The sequence below is a fragment of the Polypterus senegalus genome, chromosome 7 (assembly GCF_016835505.1).
Source record: "Polypterus senegalus isolate Bchr_013 chromosome 7, ASM1683550v1, whole genome shotgun sequence".
Taxonomy (NCBI): Eukaryota; Metazoa; Chordata; class Cladistia; order Polypteriformes; family Polypteridae; genus Polypterus; species Polypterus senegalus.
The window spans coordinates 7,871,619-7,898,803 of NC_053160.1; the positions used below are offsets into that span (position 1 = coordinate 7,871,619).

The window sequence follows — 27,185 nt, forward strand, 5'->3', positions numbered from 1 at the left end:
AAATGCCCATTTGTGTAAATTAGATTAGGATATGAATTTGGCCCATCTCACGTTAAAGCTGCTGTGGACATTACCCACAATTCCTTACCGTGTTACATATATTTATTCATCCATCCATTATCCAACCCGCTATATCCTAACTACAGGGTCAAGGGGGTGTCTGCTGGAGCCAATCCCAGCCAACACAGGGCACAAGGCAGGAAACAAACCGTGGGCAGGGCGCCAGCAGGGCACACACACACACCTACACTAAGGACAATTTAGGATCGCCAATGCACCTAAACTGCATGTCTTTGGACTGTGGAAGGAAACCCACGCAGACACGGGGAGAACATGCAAACTTCACGCTACCCACCAGGTACTAATCCATCCATCCATTGCCTAACACCGCTGAATCCGAATACAGGGTCACGGGGGTCTGCTGGAGCCAATCCCAGCCAACACAAGGCACAAGGCAGGAAACAAACCGCGGGCAGGGCGCCAGCAGGGCACACACACACACCTACACTAGGGACAATTTTAGAAACGCCAATGCACCTAAACTGCATGTCTTTGGACTGTGGAAGGAAACCCACGCAGACACGGGGAGAACATGCAAACTTCACGCTACCCACCAGGTACTAATCAGTGCCAGTAAAAATGCCATACAGTAGATCAATACATTCCATATCAACAGTGCTCTAAAAACACATTATTAATGTGTGCTTTTTTTATTATTTGTATTTTGAATGTCTTGCCCCGTTTAGTGTTTGAATTTTTGTCTGCTTCTTTCTGTGGGTGCTGCCATGTTAGTCTTTGGTCGCTATAATGCCCCATGGTTATCAGACATGTGTCATTTCAGCTGTGACGTCATAGTAGCGATCATTCTAAAGATGGCGCAGCATCTAAACTTCACCAGCCAATAATGGGAAGATCTTGTGAGGGTGAGTAGTGCTGAAGCAAATGAACCTCTGCTTCACGAATTTTTCTCATAGTCTTTTGCTGAATTCAGTTTCTCTTTCATTTTGTGATTGTTTTGTTTTGGCACCACTTTTACTTTACAGTCAGTTCTCATTATCCATAGGGTTCCTGGAAAACCCCACAGATATTGTGTGAAAAATGGGTTTAGGATTTGATGGATCCAATTCACTATACACTTTCACTACACATAATTTCAAATAAACGAAAAATCAACTAAGCTCATCAAAATGCGTTTGCTCTTAACAGTGCTAGGCAAAACACTTTCATTAGCACAAGGCTACGCTGCAATTGTTGAAATTTAATAAATGCTAGGGGGCTTTGCCCCCTGCTTGCTTCGCTCGCCAAGCCCCTGGCCTGCGCTACACACTAGCCTCTTTGTGGTTCTGTCGCTTGTGTATGTACAATTTAAACAGATTTTTATTTTCATGGGATCTGTTTCATATGCATCGACGCAACATATAACTGCTCATGATTGAATTTCGTTTCTTTCTGTCTATTAAATAAAACGACTTTTTCGAATGATTGTCCCTGTGATTTGTTAATTGTCTTTGCAAAAGCTATTCTAATGGGAAACTGTTAATGTTTTAATACAAATGCCATATCAAGATCTTCTTTGGTGTCTAATGTTATCCGCTGAAGATGTACTGCATTACCTTCCTTGGATACTTCCTTCTATCTACAGTAATTCATGCGGTTGAAGACCAGACGTCGTTAACGGATGTAGACATTCTTTGTGATATTGTTTTGATCTTTCGCACCATCACCACCAACTGTTTCAGCAGAGTCTAATGATATGCATTTAACTAATATGCCTTGTAACCGATCGACATTTTTGGACACATTTACCCAATTTGATGTGTAACCGATCGACATTTTTGGACGCATTTACCCAATTTGATGTGTAACCGATCGACATTTTTGGACGCATCTACCCAATTTGATGTGCAACTAATCAACATTTTTGGACGCATTTACCCAATTTGATGTATAACCGTTCTACATTTTTGGACGCATTTACCCAATTTGATGTGTAACCGATTGACATTTTTGGACGCATTTACCCAATTTGATGTGTAACCGATCGACATTTTTGGACTCATTTACCCAATTTGAGGTGTAACCGATCGAAATTTTTGGACGCATTTACCCAATTTGATGTGTAACCGATCGACATTTTTGGACTCATTTACCCAATTTGATGTGTAACCGATCGACATTTTTGGACGCATTTACCCAATTTGATGTGTAACCGATCGACATTTTTGGACGCATTTACCCAATTTGATGTGTAACCGTTCGACATTTTTGGATGCATTTACCCAATTCGATGTGTAACCAATCGAAATTTTTGGACGCATTTACCCAATTTGATGTGTAACTGATCGACATTTTTGATTTATTTGACTTCCTCATTTCTCGGTGCAAGGCTTGTACTCATTTTTTATGTTGATAACCCTTCGTACTGAAATTCTTCAATAAGACTTGGACATAATACGTCTTCTTTAATTGGGAACTTAATGTGAGGAAAACATTAAAATGTATAAGAGCTGAGAGCGCAGGAAGTGTGTCTGACAAAAGCATTCACACAAATGAGAGTTGAGGTCTTGTTTGAAAATGTTTGAGAGGAGAGCAAGACTTGACAAAATGTCAAGGCAAAAGTCTCATCTCGCAGGACAAAAAGTCTCATTGCATTGAAGGATTTTTTTATATAATAGAGAGATAAGTGAAAAACAGTGTAGGACACTGAGAACACGTGGAAATTTATCAGAATGTGAAAACTTGCTAACACAACAGAATCTGTGAGAACAAGACTGCAGCTTTCCTGGGTGAAGATTGTGCTGCTGCTGCATGATACGCCTCTCAGAATATTTTTCCACTGCGCATCGTGGCGAATAGTCGCGAGTGGACTGTGGGTGTTGAGAAATTGGTTGAACTTTCATTGAAGATAAGTGAATCCACGAAAAGCGAGAATTTTAGTGGACAGCAGCATTTTCGTTAGAAAACAGTTGTCCATTGTGAGGGGTCTGGCCCCAGAAGTTGAATCATGTGATGTCATCTTCGCAATGCTATATAAGCCATTTTCCAAGATTATTGACTCAGACAAACAAATAATAAAACTTTTAAGAATGCATCTGAAGGCTATGATACTTAGATTGTTTGTTGGAATTTGTTGGACGTTAGACTGATGTTCTGGTTATGATCCTTGCCAAACTACTGGTTAAGATTCCATCTCCTGGTCCTTTTATCTTTTGCCCTATGACCTGTCAATATTTGAGCCAGCTTTTGTAGAACAATCTCTTGTGGACTATGGCCGGCCATTCATCCCGGCCAATACCCCCAGGCCACCAGGCCGAGCCCTCCCTGCAGCATGGAGATGCCCCGAATTCCAGCAGGGCATCTAGGACTATGTAGTTTTAATACGCAACCCTGCTGGATAACGTCGGGGCCACCAGGAGACGCTGCAGGGAGGCTCAGAGATGTGCATTTGTCCTATATCCCGGAAGTACGTCTTAGTCACAGCGATAGGGAAAACGACGTACTTCCAGAATGAAGAAGAGGACTTTTTACCTGACCCGGAAGTGCTGATAATCACGTGGACTGAGGGCTCAGAAGCACTTCTGGGTCATTAACTATAAAAGACTGTGAGAGATCCCAGATGAATGAGCTGAGCTGGCTGGCAGGGTGGCATCTGGGAATGGAGGATTGATTATTGTATGAGTATTGTGGACAGGAGGGCACAGTGCACAAAGCACCGTTTATTAATAAAAAGTCATATTATTGGACCTGGTGTCTGACGTATTGTCTGAGGGTTCGAGGGAGCGATAGCGCCCCCTATCTGTCACACTCTAAACTTATTAGCTTCTAGTTATTCAAATTGACCTGATTCTGTTCTTTATACAATGAGTCAAAATTTGGTAGCTACCAGTCTATAGGAATTACCCCTCTAATTCATTCCAAAAAAATGTTCCTTTTCAATGACTAACTTATTTGAACAGTCTTGGGTAAATGTTATTCAACCCCAAAATATGTATCCCACGTAATCTCTAGATCATTAATAATTCTGGTCCGCACTATGAGGTCATCAACTTTTTCACATGCGAAAACTTCAGAAATTGTTGGCAGATTTCTCCTTTGTCGAGGATTCATTTCAGATTGAATACGTGAAGAAATACCTTGGAAACCACAGATGTAAAAATAAAATTATAGCCAGTCTGCTGCAGCCTGGTTAATGAAGCACTCTATCAACTGTGTGTTATTTGTTTTTTACATTTAGTACGGGCAGATGTGCACTGAAGTCCCCTTGAGGACACGCTGAATGCTACCCCTGAATTGGACCAGGTAGATTTAGAAAATAAGTGGATGTTTTACATTTAACAGTAATTTTACAAATTGAGAACTTACCAGCTGTGCCAGTTTTAGCCCTAAACCTGAAATGATGGGCGGAGAATCTCAGAATTAAGCACTCGTACAATTTCCATGACAAAAACTTTTCAGTTACGGTCGAGTTCCAGAGCTTCTAACAGTGAAAAAAACGACAATTTATAAGCTTCCCAATTGAAATTCTTGACATGTGTCCCAAAATGCCTTTCAAGTCTCTCTTCTGGGCCATAGTTATATTTAAGAAACATGAATTAGTGATACATCTGCAATGAGTTTAATAGGCATGGCACCATGCAAAAAAAAGTAACAAGTGCAAGTTTTAGTCATACTAACCTGTCCCGACTTCTTCTCGATGGAAAAGCAGCATTGCAGCCTGCCACCGTGCAGACGTGCATCTCCTTCAGGTGCACATTTTTGTAGTGGAGTTTAACGCTGTACGAGCTTTTGAAGCTCTTCTTGCACACGTAGCAGATCTTGGGGTCGGGACTGGAGCAGAGGTCACCTTCAGGGGAGGGATATTTTTGTGTACTGCCACCAAAGCCCATGGACGAGACAAAGGACTCATGTAAAGCGGCCATGCTAGCTGCGGCTGCGACAGCTCCTCCATTGTAAAGGCCATACTGGCTCATGTAAAACATGTCATAAGTAGGGTCGGTGAGCTCTTCTTTAATCTTGATGACTGGCTGATGTGGCGAGGGCAAGGACTCGTGCTTATCCTCCAGTTTCTCCCTCAAATGGTTGTCCTCCTCCTCTTGCTCAAGTTGCTCCTTCTCCATTCTGTCTTTAGCACTCAAATGCTGAATGTGATGGTGGTGGAGATGGTGGTGATGGTGATGGCGCTGCAAGTCTTCCGACTCCATGGAGTCAGGATCTCCACAGCACATTTTGGTCTCTGAGGCTTCTGAATCATTCTCAAAGTCCTTATCGTGGTCCTGCTCCTCTGAAGTGAAGCTCCCCATGCAAGGCATTTCGGATCCCCCTCCAGTGCTCCGCCTGTCGTCCTGATCCTGACGAAGCATGCTTTTCAAAGCCTGGCTGGGACTCATTTCATCCTGAGAGGAATGTTGGCAATGATTGTTGTTAACTGCGTTTGGGTGCTGATGGTTGTGATGATTGTGCAGAAGATGGGGACAGTCTGAGTTGTTATTGATCACGCCTTCATTTTCCATCCCCTCATCATCTTCTTCGTCAAAGTCTTCTGCCACGTTAATAATTTCCTTTTCAATCTTAACTGGCATACTAGATTTTCTGGGTTTTTTCTTGGGTGTGGGGTCAATGATGGATGTGTCATAATTGTTTTGGAGCACCAGACTATGAGCTGTAGATGTGGCTTCAGAGAGGAGAATTGGGTGAGTTGAACTTGGGACTTGTGATTGCTGATCTAACAGCACGTTACTTGCAGTGGAAGTGGTCGAGCTGGGCATTACGGGACTAGTTGGCAAGGACACAGGAGGGCTGACCATCTCTCCTGGTGACAAAAGGCTTCTGTAAAATGGAGGGACAGGCTGAACCGTTTTCAAAGAGGAGAAGACTATAGGGCTCTGCAGGGGAGACTGAAGGACCGGGTCTAGTGGAGGGGTGGTAAAACCCATTGGGGGCCGACCGGGACTGGTAAGGGTCAAGCTGCTCTTGGTACTAGAAATGACTGGGGTGCTGGACCCAGAACTGGCACGGATAAGGTCCTTGTCCCGGTTATTCCTCAACATTGGCATATGTAAGCGTGGATTGGGGTTGGCGCTATGGCGGTTGCGACTACGCAAAGAGCTAAAGACCATGTTGCAGCCCTCGATGGTGCATCGGTGTTTGATCTTCAGGTGGACCGCATTGTAGTGGATCTTCAGTGTACCTTTATCGTAGAAGGTTTTCCCACAGGCGTTGCAGCACACTCTCCCTTTACGAGACGTGGAGCCCATGCGACGCATGCGGTGGATTTTGGAGGAAAAAGATGAAGAAATGCTTTTTGACTGCTCCGTTTTCACCAGATGGTGGTCGTTAAGACTGTTACTTGATTGCTGGGGTGGCGGCGATGGCGGCGAGATGGAGGAGATGTTGTTGGGCTCCGACTTGGGCTCCGTCACATTACTGACATTACTCAGAGCACTGCGGTTGGGGCTTTGGCCACTGCGAAAGGGGGACACTGACACTTCTGAATCACTGCTTTCATTGGCTTCACTTTGGGCTGGCAGGGTGGGTTCCCGCAGTCTGAGCCCCGGCTGCTCAAGCATCAAGCCATTGGGGGGCAGCCCAAGCAACGGGGCAGAAACGGGGTTGATATACTGGAAAGGGAGGAGGAAGGCCAGACTGTTTGGCATGTTTTCAAAATGGTGAATGCTGGAGGGGTTGCTGTTTTCCAAGTGGGCCAACAAGCTGGGGCTTCGGGTGCGGTTGTTGCTTTCAATGAAAGTCCTGATGTCAGAGTCGGCTTTTGAGGAGGGCACTGTCACCGCCTGGCCTTCTTTCTCCTGAATTGCCATAAGCTCCACGATAGATTTGGTTTCGCCGAACCTCAGGAACTGCTGGAGGGTAATGATTTCTTCTTCCCGAGACATGATGGCCCAGCGGTCCAGCACCTTGCCTGCAGCATCCTGTAGGCCATTGCAAAGAAACAACAAAGACAAATACAAAAAACTTATTGATTGTGCATAATGACTGCAGTCAATTGAAGAGGCCTCTGCTCACGGCCCGTGAGGCAAAAGGCTCAGAGAGCTGCATGCAAAGCTCATTAATACCAGCCACCCCTTCTCTTTGTGTCTCGGAAATCAGCCATGCAAATGCAGCAATTAGCATCACAGCTAGTGAAACAGACTGAGTTTAATAATGTCAAAAGCAAACAAAACAGAGACCACTGGGGCTCTGCTGTTATCAAGTTCCTGCGGTTTGCGCCGTTTCTGCCACCATCATCTATTTGTTATGCAACTGTTTACCAAACACAGCTCACGGAGATGTGAACTCTTGCTGTTCCTCCCTCGGTAAATACAGGCGGCCCTGCTTTGTTAGCTTTCTGTAAAGGCATGACAAACAAAAAAAAAAAAAAAAAAACAAAGCAAAACTGAGCAACCGATAACAGGTTGTAGTGCCAAAAAAAAAAACCGAGCTAATTCAGTGCTGTGAATACGGCCTGAACTTTACTCAGGGATTGCTCCCTCACCTGAAATAAGCATTGGAGCTGCTCTATTCTCATTTCACGGCCTTCAACCAATCAGTCAATCAACATTTATTTTACAGACAATGTTTCAGAAAACACACAGTCACGAGATTAAATGCAAGACAAGATCACTAAATAAATGACAAACTGTAGAGAAGCAAACTATAAGAGGAACCTAGGAGAGTACAGCATGGAAGCAGACTGGCAGCCTGAGGTGACAATACAGTATGATGAGGATCAGTCGACCTCGGACAGGCGGTTCAAACTACAGGATACTGTTATTAATAAAGTGTCTATCTATCTATGTATCTATTATATAGTGCCTTTACTCTATCTATCTATCTATCTATCTATGTATCTATCTATCTATTATATATTGCCTTTACTCTATCTATCTATGTATCTATCTATTATATAGTGCCTTTACTCTATCTATCTATCTATCTATTATATAGTGCCTTTACTCTATCTATCTATCTATCTATGTATCTATCTATCTATTATATAGTGCCTTTACTCTATCTATCTATCTATTATATAGTGCCTTTACTCTATCTATCTATGTATCTATCTATCTATTATATAGTGCCTTTACTCTATCTATCTATGTATCTATCTATCTATTATATAGTGCCTTTACTCTATCTATCTATCTATCTACCTATGTATTTATTTATCTATCTATCTATTATATAGTGCCTTTACTCTATCTATCTATCTATAGTTTAGCCAATGAAAATGCAGCACTCGAGGTGTGATCTGAATAGGACCGCTTATGGAGTTTCATGAACAAACCCAGGTAGGGAATCCTATAGGGAAGATGTCCTAACTGGGGAGGGCACGGAACCCGCGGAGCCACTAAACCACAATGAGTCTTTGGAACTGGAATAAAACTGGAGTCAAACGATCTAAGATGTCCAGACTGTTGGCAATAAAGCAAGAAACAATGACAAGACAAACCTGAATGTTGGAGATAAGAACTTTAAAAGATAACGCCATAGAGCATGGGTGTCAACCTCCGGTCCTGGAGGGCTGCAGTGGCTGCACGATTTCTTCTTCATTAGTGACCAGTTTCTGCTGCTAAGTAACTTCTTTTGCCTTAGTTTTAATTAACTTGACTCAGGCCCCTTAGTTGTCTCTTTTTCCTTAATTAGCAGCCAAACAATAAGGAGACACAAAACATGAGCAGCTCACCTGTGCCCATCACACAGTATGTGGAAATAAAGAAAGGTGATGGTCTCAGTAAGGTTGATTTCTCAGGTCACCAAAACATTTTGACAATGTTCTTAGAAAAAACTGAAAAGTTTTGGAAATGTCTGCTGTGGCAGAATGAGAGCAGCAACAAGCCATGGAATTAAATAACGAGTTTAATTAACAGCAAGAATCAGCTTCTTATTAAGAGACTGGTTGGAGTGAAATTGGTTAGAGTTTGAAATCCCACTTTAGCTGGTCATCTGTTGATTTGTTTCACATCTCATTTCTGTTTGGCTGTCATTTAATGAAGAAAGGAATAACTTCAGAGGACTGAAATCTTAAATAAAAAAGCTATTAAAATGAAGGGGAAAAAAAGTAAATTACCTGTGAAAACCAGTCACTGATTAAGAAAAGGGTTAGAATGAAAACCAGCAGCCACTGCGGCCCTCCAGGCCCGGAGTTCGACACCCCTGCCATAGACTGACAACATTCAAGAAGCCGACACAGCCAAGCCAGCTTATTACACTCAGTCTGTATCACAACCCTGACATTAACATTTTGAACCTTTAGTACTCTCTAAGGTAAAGACTGCTTAGCATTTAATTAGGGAAGCTGGCAGACATCAATGTCATCAGCCATTCCATGATTTAAATTGCCACTTTTGTAACAATCTGAAACAGGCTCAAATTTATGCTATGCTATTTTCTGCATATTTTGCATTGTTGTAAAACATTTCATACATCCCTTTTACTGAGCCTGCCTAATCCAATTTTACAGCTAGGGGAGGATACAGCCTGTCTGGAATGAGGTGCCAGTCCATCTGCATGGCTTGGGCATGTGGGACTAAACGAGACCATCTGGAAACAGTAATACACACACATTTATTAATAACAATAATACGAATTTCACAGCCCTGTAATGGAATCAACAGGTTCAGAAAATTCATGGATGGTTATATGACAATAATAATAAAGATACTAATACTACAACCCTGCGGTGGGCTGGCGCCCTGCCCGGGGTTTGTTTCCTGCCTTGTGCCCTGTGTTGGCTGGATTGGCTCCAGCAGACCCCGTGATCCTGTAGTTAGGATATAGCGGGTTGGATAATGGATGGATGGATGGAATACTACAACGTTGAAACAGAAGGTGACAGAGGAGCACATTCAGTTTTGAGACTCACCTTGGGCCTGTGACTGAGATGGGAGTAGATTCACACCTGGTGGCATGGATTGTGGACTATCTTACAGACAGACCTCAGTATGTGTGTCTTGGGAACTGCAGGTCAGACATTGTGGTCAGCAACACAGGAGTGCCGCAGGGGACTGGACTTTCTCTGGTCCTGTTCAGCCATCATACATCAGACTTCCAATACAACTCAGAGTCCTGCCACGTGCAAAAGTTCACTGACGACGCTGCTATGGTGGGCTGCATCAGGAGTGGGCAGGAGGAGGAGGATAGGAACCTAATCAAGGACTTTGTTAAATGGTGCGACTCAAACCACCTACACCTGAACACCAGCAAAACCAAGGAGCTGGTGGTGGATTTTAGGAGGACCAGGCCCCTCATGGACCCTGTGATCATCAGAGGTGACTGTGCAGAGGGTGCAGACCTATAAATACCTGGGAGTGCAGCTGGATGATAAATTGGACTGGACTGCCAATACTGATGCTCTGTGTAAGAGAGGACAGAGCTGACTATACTTCCTTAGAAGGTTGGCGTCCTTCAACATCTGTAATAAGATGCTGCAGATGTTCTACCAGACGGTGGTGGCGAGCGCCCTCTTCTACGCAGTGGGGTGCTGGGGAGGCAGCATAAAGAAGAAGGACACCTCACGCCTGGACAAACTGGTGAGGAAGGCAGGCTCTATTGTAGGCACGGAGATGGACAGTTTGACATCCGTGGCAGAGCGACGGGCGCTGAGCAGACTCCTGTCAGTCATGGAGAATCCACTGCATCCACTGAACAGGATCATCTCCAGACAGAGGAGCAGCTTCAGTGACAGACTGCTGTCACCATCCTGCTCCACTGACAGACTGAGGAGACCCCACACTATATGACTCTTCAATTCCACCCGGAGGGGTAAACGTTAACATCATACAAAGTTATTGTCTGTTATACCTGCATTGTTATCACTCTGATATTTAATATTGTTATTATCAGTATGCTGCTGCTGGAGTATGTGAATTTCCCCTTGGGATTAATAAAGTATCTGTCTATCTATCTATCTATTATATAGTGCCTATCTATCTATCTATCTATCCATCCATCAACTACTGCACTACTGTTTACGAACGTATATAGTCAATAGCTGCGCTACCCATTAAAGATGGTCACAATCTAAGTAATCAACGTACACCTCATGTTTTTTATTCGGGTTGTCCATTTGGTATGGTATAATAATATGCACCTAACTTATTCCTCTTTGGAAAGAGCCACCAGCTATTGTCACTTCCACTCGGTTTCACTCATCAAAATGGCCACTTTTATAGTCTTAGTGTTTTGCTGGGAAAATGCAGCGGTTGTCACTACTATATTGGCCTGGTTTTCTAACTCTAGCCTAGTCAATCTGGGGGTTTGGTTTCCCAATGTGTGCGTCGATTTATCATTATTTTTTTGTCATCCATTGCCCACCACACCAAATCATCAGTCATTAACATTAAAGTTCTAAAGCTCACTCACGAAGCTTCTGAAAGTCGCTACCACACTGATGTTGAAGGACAACAGAATAGGCTGAAAAGACTAATTTTCTTTATTTTTAGACCTTTATTTGGCATTTTTACAATAAAAAACCTTCTTCTAAATGATTTGCTTATTTTTTTTTCTATCCCAAGTAACCAGAAGGACACACACGCACAGACACTTGCCCTTGTATGAAGGTGTATTTTTTGTATATTATTTATGAAGTTTTGCTCATTGAAATGCTTACTCAATACAAAGGTAAGCCAAAGCACTTGGCTTTGATGCATAAGGTTTACACAGTACTGTGATCCTGAGAAAGACACCCTAACTGTGCTGCAAAAGTAATTAATAAATTAATCAATAAATCAACTAATTAAATTTTAAAATGCAGATATGAATTTAAAAATTAGCCCAGCTGCCATGTTGGAGCCAGTCCTAAACCCCAATAAATGGGGAGGGTTGACATCAGGAAAGGCATCTGGATATAAAAATCACACAGAAAGCGATAAAACATCGAGCTCACCTAGACGTGGTAAAAGATGAAGAGGAGGAAGAAGAAGGAGAAGATATTTAAAAAGCTCACTTCACTGGTGTACATTGTGAGAAGGTTCTACACAAAAAAAACTATTTTTTCATAATTATTTTAGGGCAGCATTGTAATTTAGTGGCATTCTTTCTAGTTTTGGGAGAGTTTTCCTTCCTTCCATATTCTACTGACATGCTGAATTGATTGACTGGAGACTTAAATTAGCCCAGTATGAGTGAATGTAGGTGTGGGCATCAGTGTGCCCAGAGATAGATTGGCTGAAGAACCAAGGTTGGCACCTGCCTTGCACCTGAAGCAGCAAAATCAGGCATCCACCCCCACAACCCTGAAATGAAAAAAACGAGTTGGAAAATGGAGGAAATATGTTTACTTGTATATATTTTTTTAAAGTAGATAACAAACTACATCACAGAAACCCTAATTATTGCCACTCTGCTGAGCTAAATATATCTGACTGTTACATAGTTCCATTTATGGCTATTTCTATTAATTACTGTATATACTCTATCTATCTATCATATAGAGCCTATCATATCTATCTATCTATTATATAGTGCCTTTCCTATCTATCTATCTATCTATCTATTATATAGAGTCTATCTATCTATCTATCATATAGTGCCTTTCATATCTATCTATCTATCTATCTATCTATCCATCTATCTACCTATCTATTATATAGTGCCTTTCCTATCTATCTATCTATCTATCTATCATATAGTGCCTTTCTATTTATCTATCTATCATATATAGCATATCATATCTATCTATCTATTATATAGTGCCTTTCCTATCTATCTATCTATCTATCTATCATATAGTGCCTTTCATATCTATCTATCTATCTATCTTAATGTGCCCTCATCTATCTATCTATCTATCTATCTATCTATCTATCTATCTATCTATCTATCTATCTATCCACATTTAACAACAAATGAGAAATAAAACTTGAACATGAATGGTGCTTTATAAGGCAAAGGTCTTCTAGTGGACACATTAATAGTTCAGTTGTCTGCAGAGATGAAGAGATCAATGAGGGTCCAACTGCCCCTTGTTGATATACTGGGACTCACTTCTTTATGGATCATAAATTGTTTGTAAAACATAATTGCTTAATTCACTGCACTGTTTGTGATTTGTACAGTACTGTGGTTTACATTACTGGAAAAATGACATTTATTACCAATTTGGTACTTCGCCATGAACAAATAACTTGGCTATACAGTGCAGTGATGAAAGACAGATGTATGTGTGTTGGTCTCAGTAATAAGGGCTATCTGATTTCAGAATGGAATTCAAAAATAAAATAAAAAATACACATGGCAGGAGCTGGCATATCACTCCGAGATGACAATGGACTTGCAATGTTATCCAAAGAAAAATGAGGTTACTTAATGAAGGACTGCATTTTTTTGTGCAAACTCCAGTTTCCTCCTATATCCCAAAGGCATGTGTGTTGGCGACTCCATACTGGCCCAGTCTGTGTGTGGCGTGCAATGGGGATGTTTCACCCCTTCCTGCGTTACCTTCAGTGCTGTTGGGATAGAGCACCAGGAGGAAGCTCATGCAGACACGGGGAGAGCATGCAAACTTCACTGTGCCGCCCTATTTAATTTCATGACTTTGTAAAATACACCACTCTACATTGTTACAATCCATTTTCTCATGTTGTGCTGCCATTTTATTCTATGTTATGTTACATTATGTTTCCACAAACCCACCTGGCCTCATGTTCTCTATTGATACTTCATATTATAAGTCCTCAAGCTTACTGTGTTTCAAGTCCAGTATCCTAGACTGACACCGACTATCCGGCACTGGTTCCTCCATTTTGTGTGTCACTTACAGTAGTTTTTAGTATTGTATCTTGGTTTGCAGTGTATTCCAACATGTGGCAAAGAAGCCAAGAGCTTAAATTTTCTTTGCTGGGCCTTTCAGCTTTAAACACACACACACACTCACCCCTTGAACCAGTGGTAATTATGAACACGGGATCTTCTGCTCAATCTGTATCAAAATGACTGAACAAAGTTGTCTTTAAAAGCAGCTAACCTCATGAAATGTGTTCACTGTAGAGTGAATTCCTGGATCCACAAAATCCAAAGCATTCCATACATTCCCAACAACGGATGAATTTCATCACGGTCTTCATGTCTTCTTTATGGCTTTGCCAGTAGTAAGGGCTGGGCTCCCCTGCTGCATTTAGCTGGCCACAAACTGCTTGTTAGGTTTGATCATTTTGGTTTTCAAGGCCTTCTTGTGCCCAATATTTAATTCACTAAAATTACGCAGCATGCATGGTGGCCTGCTTGTGGCTTAGGTATTGAGCTGCAAAGCACAAGGCTGTTGGTTCCATTCCAGCCACTATGTCATGGTGTCACCTGGAAAGTGTTCATACTGTAAAAGTAAAGGACGTAATTTTATTTTTACACTGTACCTGTTTGGGGTAGCGTTTACTGTGCCAGACTCGACGTCAAATCACAAAGTCACAGATTCTCTCCCACCGCAGACACACTCTATGACCCGGACTAAGTTATACAGCCTGTCGATGTTTACAGTGCAGACGTATGGGAATGCGTGTACTGCACATGTAAAGCAAACTGAGATGATTTTCACTGTTGAAGGCAACCATAAAAATCATTAAGAGAGTTCCATGCCTACAACTGACTCCTTTGTTTAACTCTTTTAGGGCGGATGTCGACTTCTGTCAACAGGAGGGGTTGAGGGTGGTAGTCAACTGTAAACGGTGACAAAATCCACCGTTACGTTTTAGTTTGACTCTCTTTGCTAGAAGAAAAGTTAGCTTGGTTGGACTGACCGAGATTTCCTGTGCTCAGAGGAGTTGTGAAGAGCAAACAGCAGCAAAAACGGTATCATCATCTGGCGAGAGATCAACGCGAAAATACTCCGTGGGCGACGTTCTGCGTATTATCACTGCATTGGATTCTGGCTTGTTGGACTAGAAGTGATCTGGAGATCGAGATCAAAAACGAAAGTGAGGTATCCACATCAGCTGATCGCGGTGCTGAACATGTTCCTGTACGGAAATGTTCGCTTGGGTAGACCACTTACGGTATAATGACAAGAGGTACAAACCAGATTCCATTACACTGCGACCATGACTGCCGCTGCCACCCGCACCACGCAAAGACAACCCGGCAGCCAGCATGCTGTCCATGAGTGCTTCAAGCCTCAAGAGATGGCAAACTGGTGGCCGCAGCACACAGTAACAGACATTTTATATTGATTTACATGTGAAACTATTGGTTTTTTTGTGTGCTTTTCTGAAAACTGCATTTTTTTGGGGGAAAAATATTCAGCCCTCAAAGAGTTAAACATGGAGAAGGTGTGCTATTTCTGTAAAGGGCCGTGTTTGCCGAGTGTAAGCAGAGTCTCTTCTGTTTATGGACTGTGTTCCCGTCAAAACAATTGCAGAAAAAGTATAAAAGCAAAAAGAATTCGGCTAACTCAAGTGACTAATTAGGATTTTAAACGTGAGCTGAGCTACATATGCAAGGCATGACATAAAAATCACAAAGCTCACAAATGGTGGCCACTACTGACTCCATTTGATGGACTGACCAAAGCCTGACACCCATACAGCTCTGGGTATACATTCTGGGCGCAGACACGGCCGTGCTGGAGTTTCTAAGTGTTTTCGCAGTCTGTGTGCTTTTACCTCAGGGATCTTTGGTTAAAATACCTGCAAAGTTGATTAACTATTTTTATACTGGCTGCCTGCAAGTGTCTGTGTGTATGCATTTTGGTGGAGATGCTGTATGTCAGGGGTGCCCAATGCGTCAATCGAGATCGACCGGTAGATCGCGTTGCATTCCCCCCAATTTTTTTTTTTAAAAGTTAGTCTATCATATATCCTCCGTATGGCATTTGCCACTTGATTGACATACAGGGCGGCCAGGCTGAGATCTCTTCTCTTCTAACACACTGGTCATCCTGTACGCACGATCAGACACGCGAGCTACTGAAAAATTCCGGCTGTGATCCAATTTCTATCGACTAAAGAAGGGATTAAACAAAAATTGTTTGGGGAGGGTAAGGGTATGGGGATAGATAGATAGATAGATAGATAGATAGATAGATAGATAGATAGATAGATAGATAGATAGATAGATAGATAGATAGATAGATAGATAGATATGAAAGGCACTATATGATAGATAGATAGATAGATAGATAGATAGATAGATAGATAGATAGATAGATAGATAGTGTCGCATGCGGCTGGGGGTGGAAGCCAGCCGGGACGCCCAGGAGGACTGGAGGAGGGCTTGTACCTCCTCCAGACCACGATAGGGCGACCGCCCTGGTTGTGTTGGGGGCCACGGGTAGAGGGCTTGGAAGCCCAACCCTGTAGGGACCCGTGGCCACTGCCAGGCGGTGTCCCGGTGCCTGAACAACCCTGGACCTCAGAACTTCCGCCACACCATGAAGTGCTGGGGGGAAGAGGAGCATGGACACCCGAAGGGCTTCCGGGTGCGCAGCCGGCACTTCCGGCACACGGGGGTGTGTCCGCAGGAAACTGCCAGGAAGCAGCTGGAGCCCATCCAGGTTCCTATATAAGGGGCCGCCTCCCTTCATTCAGGGGCAGAAGTCGGGTGGAAGAAGGATGGAGCTGGAGACAGGAGAAAGGCATTTGGACTGTGAGGCCTGGACTTTGGGGGATCGGTGCTGGAGGCACTGGGATGTGCACTGAACTTATTTGTAAATATAATCATTGTAAATAAACGTGTGTTGGGTGCAACAAACAATGTTCGTCTATCTGTGTCCAGGTCAAGTTCCACGATAGATAGATAGATAGATAGATAGATAGATAGATAGATAGATAGATAGATAGATAGATAGTAAAGGCACTATATAATAGATAGATAGATAGATATGAAAGGCACTATATAATAGATAGATAGATAGATAGATAGATAGATAGATAGATAGATAGATAGATAGATAGTAAAGGCACTATATAATAGATAGATAGATAGATATGAAAGGCACTATATAATAGATAGATAGATAGATAGATAGATAGATAGATAGATAGATAGATAGATAGTAAAGGCACTATATAATAGATAGATAGATAGATAGATAGATAGATAGATAGATAGATAGATAGATAGATAGATAGATAGATAGATAGTAAAGGCACTATATAATAGATAGATAGATACTTTATTAATCCCAAGTGGAAATTCACAAATTCACAGGTGTACTACCTGCCTAACAATGTCTGACACATATGAAATGGACGTAGACCTCAACGTTACCGCTTGCAGTGCAGTGTGTCCATCTGGTTGCTATGTCTCTGTTACATAGCATTTGGTACAGGATTTGTAAAAGGAGAGCTAATATTTGTGACGTGCACTCTGTTGGAAGCAGACACAAAGCAACTGGATGAACACACAGACAGGCACACAGACACTTGTGTCGTTACTGAGATGTATTTTAACTAATGACATCAGACAACATCTCTGAGCATTTAAATACAATCTGCCTGAATATTTCTCTACAGAATGAAAAAACAAAACATTATCATTACTGAACTAATGGCCCTCTATTTCAAAATTATTAAAGGGTGTATTAAAGTTTTGCCATGTCCTGGAAAAAAAACAGCATGAAAAAGAAAAATGTCCTGACTTCACAACAAAAGACAGAAAGATAACCAGAGCAAGAAATAACTGTCATAAAAACACTAAGGAAAGCAGTAAAAGTATATTTTATCAATGTAAACCAATTTGTCAAGTGTAATTGGACAAAAAAGTTTTATTTTGAAAGGAAAATGATATTCTTCTAAGAAGCAAATAAATAAAATTACCAATATTAATAAAGTTAAGTCATTTTGTTAGACTGAGCTATCTTGGACATCAGTCTAGGTTATACATCCATTTTCTTGAAAGCTTTCTTGCATCTGTACTTTGACTTCTTAAAAACTGGGTTGACGGTTATATTCACATATACGAAAAAAGAAGCCGCCAGACAGTGTGGTGTAAGGGCTAAGCAGCTGAGATCCCACAGCAGTCATTCAGGGCCCACCTCTGACCTACTGGTGTGACTGTGAGCAGCTCACTTGGCCTGCTTCTGGATGGGAAAAAATGTCTCAGTTGTCCAGCACAGGACAGCAGCAGACCCCTGTGACCCTGTAGTTAGGATATAGATGGTTGGATAATGGATGGATGGATAGCTGAGTCTGTGATAATCCTAGTTGCTTTGGTCCTGCATCTCCTGGTATAAATATCCTGCAGAAACAGTAGATCAGATATGGGGCAGCGTTCCGCCGCCTGGATCACTCACTCTCTGTAGTTCCTTAATGTCTCAAACACAGCTGCTACCAAACTAAGAGGTGATGTTCTGAGTCAAATACCAGTGTAAAAAGTCCTTAGGATCACTGGAGGGACCTGAAACTTCTTCAGCTCTCCCAAATGGTAAAGATTCTGCCTCGCCTTTTTGGACTGGGCTTGAATATGTTCAGTCCTTGTGAAATCCTTGGTGATGTGAATGCCCAGATATTTGAAGTTTGTGGCATCAATAACAGCATCTGGAAGCAACACCAGCACAAGAACTATGTATTGGGAGCTTCATGGAATGTGTTTCTATGGCCGACAGCTGTACACAAGCCTCAGGTCTCTCTGCACAATGCCAAGCATTGGCTGGGATGGTGCTAATCACGCCACTTTTGGACTCTGGAGCAGTGGAAACAGGTTCTCTGGATTGTTAGATCACACCTCACAATCTGGCAGTCTGATGGATGAATCTAGGCAGATGTCAGGAGAATGCTACCTACTGGACTGTATTTTTTTTCTGAGGGAGGTATAATGTGTGCAGGGCTATTTTTCACGATTTGTTCTGCTCCCATTAATGTTACATCATACTAAGACCTTTAAGACAATTCTGCGTTTCCAACTTTCTGCTGACAGTCTGAGGAGCACCTTTTTTGTTTCAGCAGGACATAGTCAGGACTTGGGAGGAACTTGACAACAACAACATTTATTTCTATAGCACATTTTCATACAAAAAGTGGCTCAAAGTGCTTTACGTAATGAAGAAAATAAAATAAAAGACAAAATAAGAAATTAAAATAAGACAACATTAGTTAACATAGAATAAGAGTAATGTCCGATAGCCAGGGTGGACAGAAAAAACAAAAAAAAAAAACTCCAGACGAATGGAGAAAAAAATAAAATCTGCAGGGGTTCCAGGCCACAGGACCGCCCAGTCCCCTCTGGGCATTCTACCTAACATACACTTGAGTGACCTGCACAGAGCCCTGACCTCAACCATATTGAAGACCTTTGGGATGAATTTGAATACGGATTGTGAATGAGATCTTCTTGTCCAGCATTAGTACCTCGCCTCAAAAATGGCTGAAAGAGTACAGATTTCCACAGACACACTCCAAAATCTTAATAAGAGCCTTGCCAGAAGAGTGGAGCCTTTTATAGCAGTCAGGTGTGGAGACAAACTCCATATTAATATCCATGGTTTTCCAATGGGATGTCCAACAAGCTCATGCTGTTTTGATGGTCAACTGTCTACAAACCTTTGGTATTATAGTGTACTAAAATTCTACATAACTAATAGATAACATTTCCACACCTTCACATCAGATTTCAATATTGCATTGTGTTTAACATAATTTTTTTTTTTTTGTTCTTTATTTCGCCGTATACAATTTCTCGTATTAGGAATTTGTTAGTTTTCGCATACCCCTTTGGGGTCAGCCATTGTACAGTGCCGCTTGAGCAATTGAAGGTTAAGGGCCTTGGCTCAAGGGCCCAGAAGAGGAGGATCTCTTTTTGGCAGTGACGGGGATTCAAACCGGCAACCTTCGGGATACCAGTGCAGATCCTTAGCCTCAAAGCTACCACTCCGCCCTAAATGAATTAATAATTTTCCAATTTGTAATTATTCTGCTAGCATAGGATGGTCTTTTTGACATTGTGGATGAATAGTGCCAGGTTGGTTCAATCATTGATTCTGTAACAATTTTTTCTCGACCTTTCTTTGTTTGGTCAACAGACGGGTCACAAATTCTTCCGGAATAACAATTCCAAAGCCACCCAAACCTCCAGATAAGCCTTTGATGCCATACATGAGGTACAGCGGAAAGGTTTAGGACCGAGTAAAAGCCTCGAATCCAGACTTGAAGCTATGGGAAGATTGGCAAGATCATCTGTGGCATGTGGCGAGACCCCACTGATGAGGAGAAGCAGGAATACCTCAATGAATACGAAGCAGAAAAGATTGAGTACAATGAATCCATGAAAGCCTACCACAATTCACCTGCCTACTTGGCCTATATTAACGCCAAGAGCCATGCAGAAGCGGCACTGGAGGAAGAGAGCCGGCAGAGGCAATCCCGCATAGAAAAGGGGGAGCCTTACATGAGCATTCAGCCTGCAGAGGACCCTGACGATTATGACGATGGCTTCTCACTGAAGCACACAGCAGCAGCCCGTTTTCAGAGGAACCATCGGCTTATTGGAGAAATTCTAAGCGAGAGTGTGGTGCCTGATGTGCGCTCTGTGGTAGTGATGGGAAGTTCGGATCATTTTACTGACTCAGATCTTTGAGTCTCGTTCAGCATAATGAACAAATCATTTTTCGAGTCATTTCGTTCAATTCTCTTTCCGGCTCAGACTGCATAGGTTAAGCTTATGGGGCTGTCACGTGATGAACGAACGACTTAAACCCGAAGACTCGAGAGATGAACTAATCAATTCTGTTTCCGGCTCAGACTGAGTTGGTTAAGTTTATGGGGCTGTCACGTGATGAACGAACGACTCGAAAAACCCGAAGACTCGAAACAGGTGAATCAATTCCAATACAGAAACTATAGGAAGTTGCGCAAATGCGCATGCGCGACTGAACGAATCACTCCCACGAGACGACTCGTTCTTCCCGAGTCACATTAAAGATTCGTTCAAAATGAACGAATCGTTCAAGAACGACCCATCACTATTCTGTGGTGACCACTGCTCGCATGCAGGTCCTGAAACGCCAAGTCCAGTCTTTAATGGTTCACCAGAGAAAATTGGAAGCTGAACTTCTACAGATTGAAGACCGCCATCAGGAAAAGAAGAAAAACTGAAGAACTGCTCAAAGCTAGATTTCGACGTACCAAGCAAATGGCGATACGTTCTAAATTACTTACGGTTCCGGAGCTGTCGAAGGGTTTATGTCAGTCGACGATGTTAGTCTTGGAAAGTACGCCCCACCAAACCAACGTTTCAAAAACCAACCGAACTTACTGTTATCTGCTTGAACCAACACCGACTTACTATACTCGGCCGTCCAGTGGCGTCACTGTAGCATTCGAGCATTCTTAGCCAATCATGCAATACTGCGTCCGCGTTTGCCAGGTGATGTTCTAACTAAAGAGGCAGAGTCACATTGCATGGTTCTAACTTGCATTGAGTCGAGGTATTGACACGAACACCATACATACGGATAGTATCAAATTATATATTGTGAAAAACGCTATATAGCGCCTGACCCGGCACAGACTAACTTGTATTGAGTCGAGGTATTGACGACGTGAACACCATACATGCGGGGTATTGACGCGAACACCATACCAAATATGTCATATTCAATCATTTTCCTCAATATATAAATGACCAGGTATAAAATTTTTGTCTCATTTGTTTAACTGGTTTCTCGTCATCTACTTTTAGGACTTGAGTGAAAATCTGATGATGTTTCAGGTCATATTTATGCAGAAATATAGAAAATTCTAAAGGGTTCACAAACTTTCAAGCACCACTGTATGTGATGACTTTTATCCTGACTTGATGAAGAAGGCATTGACTATGGCGTTCAGAAATCCACCACGAAATTTGCTCCTTAAAGTGGAGACTGTGTGTTTGATTTCCTGTAGCATTTAGCAATTCATTATAAAAGGCAAAATGTAAAATGATGACCATCTGTTTAAACCTAAAACAATACCACTAAAGACTTGAACAGAGTCAGCAAAATAGGTGGCCCACAATGAAAGGCACTATATGAGGGTTCTGTAGCACACACCACAACACCAGCCTAGACAGTGTCAACAGCAATGAGCCCCTGCACTCATTTAAGTTAATGAGGTTTTAAACCGAGACTGGCCGCAATTAGTGCTGGGGACTGGAGAATTGAGATTATTTTTTTAATCACAAAAAAAAAAATTCTGAAACCCCAGACTAATGACAGGGCTGCAGAAAAACGCCATTAGTATTATTTGCATTGGTTTGCTTTGGCTGCAGCTACGGCCTCTGGTGTAACCTGATTCACTTTGAACATTTTTTTTTTTCCATGAACATTTTTGGTTCTGAACAAATCTGCACTTTGTCAGGAACAAGGCCTCCGGGGTGCGATGTTGCCTCTTAAGGGGGCACATTTTTTTTCTTTACTACCCTGTTTGATGTTTAAGCTTAATATTTCATTTTTTTTTCTCTCAAATGTTATATTTTTTTTGATGTGGTATGAAACTACATATATTTGAGTATTTTGTATTGATCCACTGTAAAAATAACCAGAACCATTAACAACTGGTAGGCCAGACTCCCAGGAAGACAATGGTATCCTCAAGCCTATCAGACTGCTTTTCTACTGTTGTTGATTATTTAGTACAGTCATATATTAATTCTCAGGAGAAGGCACTACATAAAATAGTTTTATTAATCATTATTATGCGTAAAAACATCACTGATTGTGATGTATCTTATGAAATAAAGACAACTGTGCACATTCCATGCTTTATTGCACTGTAGTTCATGGCGTGATCATGGTGGAGTGGACTGACTCCTGTAACCCAAAGTTCCTTCAGGAATCTTGTTCTGTACCAGAAAAATTAGGTGGGGGAGTAAAGAGCGACTGGACAATGCACCACCATGACGGTTCAACCATGACAAACCTGACTAGACCACCCAGAGCCAGAGGGTTGAAAGTGAACATCTTATGACTGGATGGTCTGACTCATCGTGAAGATACTGCATGCAGCCACCATGTAGGCTCACTACCAGTAAACGTAGTTTGCTCTCTTCATAAGATGTGTGACTCGCTGCCTTGTGATCTTGTCATGAGTGACAAAAGGATTGACAGAGCAGCAGCAGTACTGTGGCTCTCAAATTGAGTATCCTTATATTGTGATGGACAGCCGGGTCCCATGCCCGGCAGGGATGCCCCTGCTGCATATGTTCTATGGACAGCTCAATACCTCCCCCAGGACGCTAGGAGGCAGCCTCCCTGGCCAATGTTGATGTCAACTCTCCCGCGTGGCTCCATGGGACATGGAGTCCTCCACAGCCTGGTTGGGAGATGGGGTGGCCGCTAGGGGGCGCTGCCAACACTCAAGAACCTGGCTGAACGAGTCATCAGCCCCACCCGGAGGTGCAATTGAGACCAGGTGGTCAAGCACCTGGAACACTTCCGGGTGGGGTATAAAACGGGCCAGCCTCCACCACTAAGGGGCCAGAATCAGGAGGAAGAGGACGAGGTTGCCTGAGAGGAGTAGTGGTGGTACAAGGTGGAAAGTTGTGTGTGTCTTGTCTTAAGTGCTTTTGGGACTTTGGTGGGCCTGTGGGACACGGGGAAGACGTGCCCCACGGCTGAAGAAAACTAATAAAGCCTGTGCGATTTTTACACGTGCCTCTGCGTAAGTCTGTGCCGGGTCAGGCACTATATAGTGTCTTTCACAATATATAATTTGATACTATCTGTATGTATGGTGTTCGCGTCAATACCAATACCCCGTATGTATGGTGTTCGCGTCAATACCAATACCCCGTATGTATGGTGTTCGCGTCAATACCTCGACTCAATACAAGTTAGAACCATGCAACGGGACTCTGCCTCTGTAGTTAGAACATAACGTGGCAAACGTGGACGCAGTATTGCATGATTGGCTAAGAATGTTCGAATGCTACAGTGATGCCGCTGGACAGCCGAGTATAGTAAGTCGGTGTTGGTTCGAGCAGATAACAGTAAGTTCGGTTGGTTTTTAGAACGTTGGTTTGGTGGGGCGTACTTTCCAGGACTAACATCGCCGACTGACTTAAACCCTTCGACAGCTCCGGAACCGTAAGTAATTTAGAACGTATCGCCATTTACTTGGTCCGTCGAAATCTATCTTTGGGCAGTTCTTCAGTTTTTCTTCTTTTCCTGATGGCGGCCTTCAATCTGTAGAAGTTCAGCTTCCAATTTTCTCTGGTGAACCATTAAGGACTGGACTTGGCGTTTCAGGACCTGCATGCGAGCAGTGGTCACCACAGAGTAGTGATGGGTCGTTCTTGAATGATTCGTTCATTTTGAACGAATCTTTAATGTGACTCGGGAAGAACGAATCGTCTCGTGGGAGTGATTCGTTCAGACGCGCATGCGCATTTGCGCAACTTCCTATAGTTTCTGTATTGGAATTGATTCACCTGTTTCGAGTCTTCGGGTTTTTCGAGTCGTTCGTTCATCACGTGACAGCCCCATAAGCTTAACCTAGTATGCGGTCAGAGCCGGAAGCAGAATTGATTAGTTCATCTCTCGAGTCTTCGGGTTTGAGTCATTCGTTCATCACGTGACAGCCCCATAAGCTTAAGTAATTTAGAACGTATCGCCATTTGCTTGGTCCGTCTATCTTTGGGCAGTTCGGTTTTGGCATCCGTCCTTCTGACATCTATTGTTATTACTGTACTCCGACTCTGATTAGAGTCATAAAATACGGTTTATTTTGAAAATTTGTTTGCCGTAAAAAAATTAAATGAGGTGCGCCGAAGAGCTGAGTTCACGTCTCGCAGCCCCGTTTAAACAGGAGGTTCTTTATCACATCGGCCGAAAAGGTCTATTTTAAGCACAAATCAGTGCCATGATAGCAAAATCATTTCAAGGATTAAAAAAAAAAAACAAATAATTAGTTGCAGAGAAAGTATGGGTTTCACAAATGTAGATTTTGCAGCAAGATTAGATCGGGCTCCCAGTCGCTAGTAAAACAATAAAGAGATAAGCAAGTATTGTCTCAAGAAGGAAAAAGTAAAACCAGAGACTAGAGAAGGTACAGCAAAAAGAAAATAAAATGAAACAATTATGATATATCTGTGTCTACTGGACATTGTATACCTTCTTCCTAGCACTTATCCCATGTTGACGCAGCATATCATTCTCCACTTCTTCCTAACCAGAGTGTCTTCAGGTGCAACATCTGCTTATTTCACATCCTTGTTCATATCATTGATAAACATTGTAAGTGCCAGCGAGGAAGGACAGACATTCCAGCTGGGATGGAAGATGATTTCTTGCCTAGAGGGGAGGCTATAGTGGGAGGACGGTGGTAATTTGGACTCGACCTGGCCGGAATGCGTTACATTCCTCTTCTTGGCAGGGTGAAGAAGTATGATGGATGGACTGGGTGAGCGTGAGTACCAGGAGCAGTTCATTACTCCAGCCTGAACCCGTGGGATGGCATGGGAGTTGGAGTCCAGAAGTAGAACCCTGTCAGGGTCTTTGGGTGCCACCTGAGGGCACTGCTGGGGGAGAACTACCCCGGTGTCTGTCTGACGTAGAAGTGCTCCAGATGACCAATGCCAGGATAGCGAAAGGAGTCACAAGTTCAGTGACTTAAAGAAGCCTGCAGTCTCACCTTAGGGACTCAGAGATGGGTGGCAGTAGGTGATCCTCACTGTATCCTAAAGCTTGCATAACAGTTTCTATCAAGTGTACACAGAACAAATGAGGTCTGTGCTCAAAGGCACTATATACTGTAAATCTATATGGGGGCTTTATGCTATTTATCACTAGAAATGTACAGTATGCACCATTCAGTAATATTCAGTAATCAAACTCTGTGATCTTTATTAACTAACTACCCACAGGTAATAGAATAAATGTAAAACTACTTCATATCTCTTGTCCTGTGTGTACCTTCAGCTTCTTTCCTCAGTATTCTTATGTTTGATTGCTGCTCCCACTTTTTAGAGAGCATTCCTGTAAAGCCCACTTCTCAGACATGGTCATTTCAAGGTGCCTTCCTCACCTTCCGTCTGCTTTAATACTTCCCACCATTGAAGGCGACTCTCAGCGTGTCTCGTAAGATTTTACTCCTCCTTGTGTGTGTCTCACACTCGCATTTCCTCTTTTGATTGTGTCACCAAAGCCAAACTGACCAATCACATTGTTGAGAGGGTCCAGAAAGACACAAAGACCTATAATAAAACCTTAGGGTTCTATTATATACGAGTAGATCGTGAGATGTACCAATCAAATAATTGGTTAAATAAAAACTTAATTGACTAAACCGCTGTGTAAATCCATTGCTGAGGGCTTTATATTATTTCTCATTAGGAAAGATATAACACTCAGTAATGTTTTTAGAATCTCTTAATATGCTCCCTGTCTTAATTAATTAATAAGGGGCTGGATAATCAACAGCTGAGCCTTCACTAAGAATGTCAGAACATTCAATTATGTTTGTGAACTGTTATATGTTGTTATCCTCACTAATCTTAAGTAATTCATTAAGGCACTATACAAATAAAAAGTGGGGTTCTTTATGCTTTTTCTCACTAGGGAAGGCACAAGATTTAAGAATGCTTAAGAAACTTCTTACATTATTTTTTTGTACATTACTAGTCAATCAATGAAAGAATTACCTTCTATCTTTTTTATTTAGGCATTATTCAATTTAATTTAGTCTTATTAAGCACATTGAGACTTATGGGACCAGGGTACTATAAAATGACCACAAATACAATATGAAAAAAGTAAAAAAATAATTATAAAACTTAATATTGAATTATAAACAGAGAAACATCACGCAAAATATTATTAATACTAAACACAAAGGCAGTTTGCTATATCATCAACTAAGGACAGTCAGCCTTTTTCAAACCCGCTTAGTCGTGAACAGGGTCTTAGTGGGGTGCTGGAGCCTATCTAAGCTAGCATAGGGCACAACGCAGGATCAAACCCTGGACAGGGTGCCAGTCCATCACAGATCAAACACACCGTCAGTATCACCAGTCCACCTAACCTGCATGACTTTGGACTACGGGTGAAAACTGGAGCACCTGGAGGAAACCCACACCGACACAGGGAGAAAATACAAACTTAATGCAGGGAGGACCAAGGACGTGAAGCCTGGTCTTCTTACTGCGAGGCAGCAGCGATACTGCTGTGCCACTTTGCTGCCCATTTATAACAGTGCTATCTATCTATCTATCTATCTATCTATCTATCTATCTATTCTATAGTGTCCTATCTATCTATCTATCATATAGCACCTTTCCTATCCATCTAT

General features: G+C 42.3%; 1 protein-coding gene across 3 annotated transcripts in view; it reads right to left on the reverse strand.

Annotated features, from left to right (window-relative positions):
• The window catches only part of bnc2 (basonuclin 2), an 803,167-nt gene that overhangs the window by 75,605 nt on the left and 700,377 nt on the right, over window positions 1-27,185 (reverse strand). For all 3 annotated transcript variants that reach the window (XM_039758208.1, XM_039758207.1, XM_039758209.1), the window contains exon 5: window positions 4,675-6,926. In XM_039758208.1, coding sequence (XP_039614142.1) covers window positions 4,675-6,926 — 2,252 coding nt within the window. The remainder of the gene's footprint in view (window positions 1-4,674; window positions 6,927-27,185) is intronic.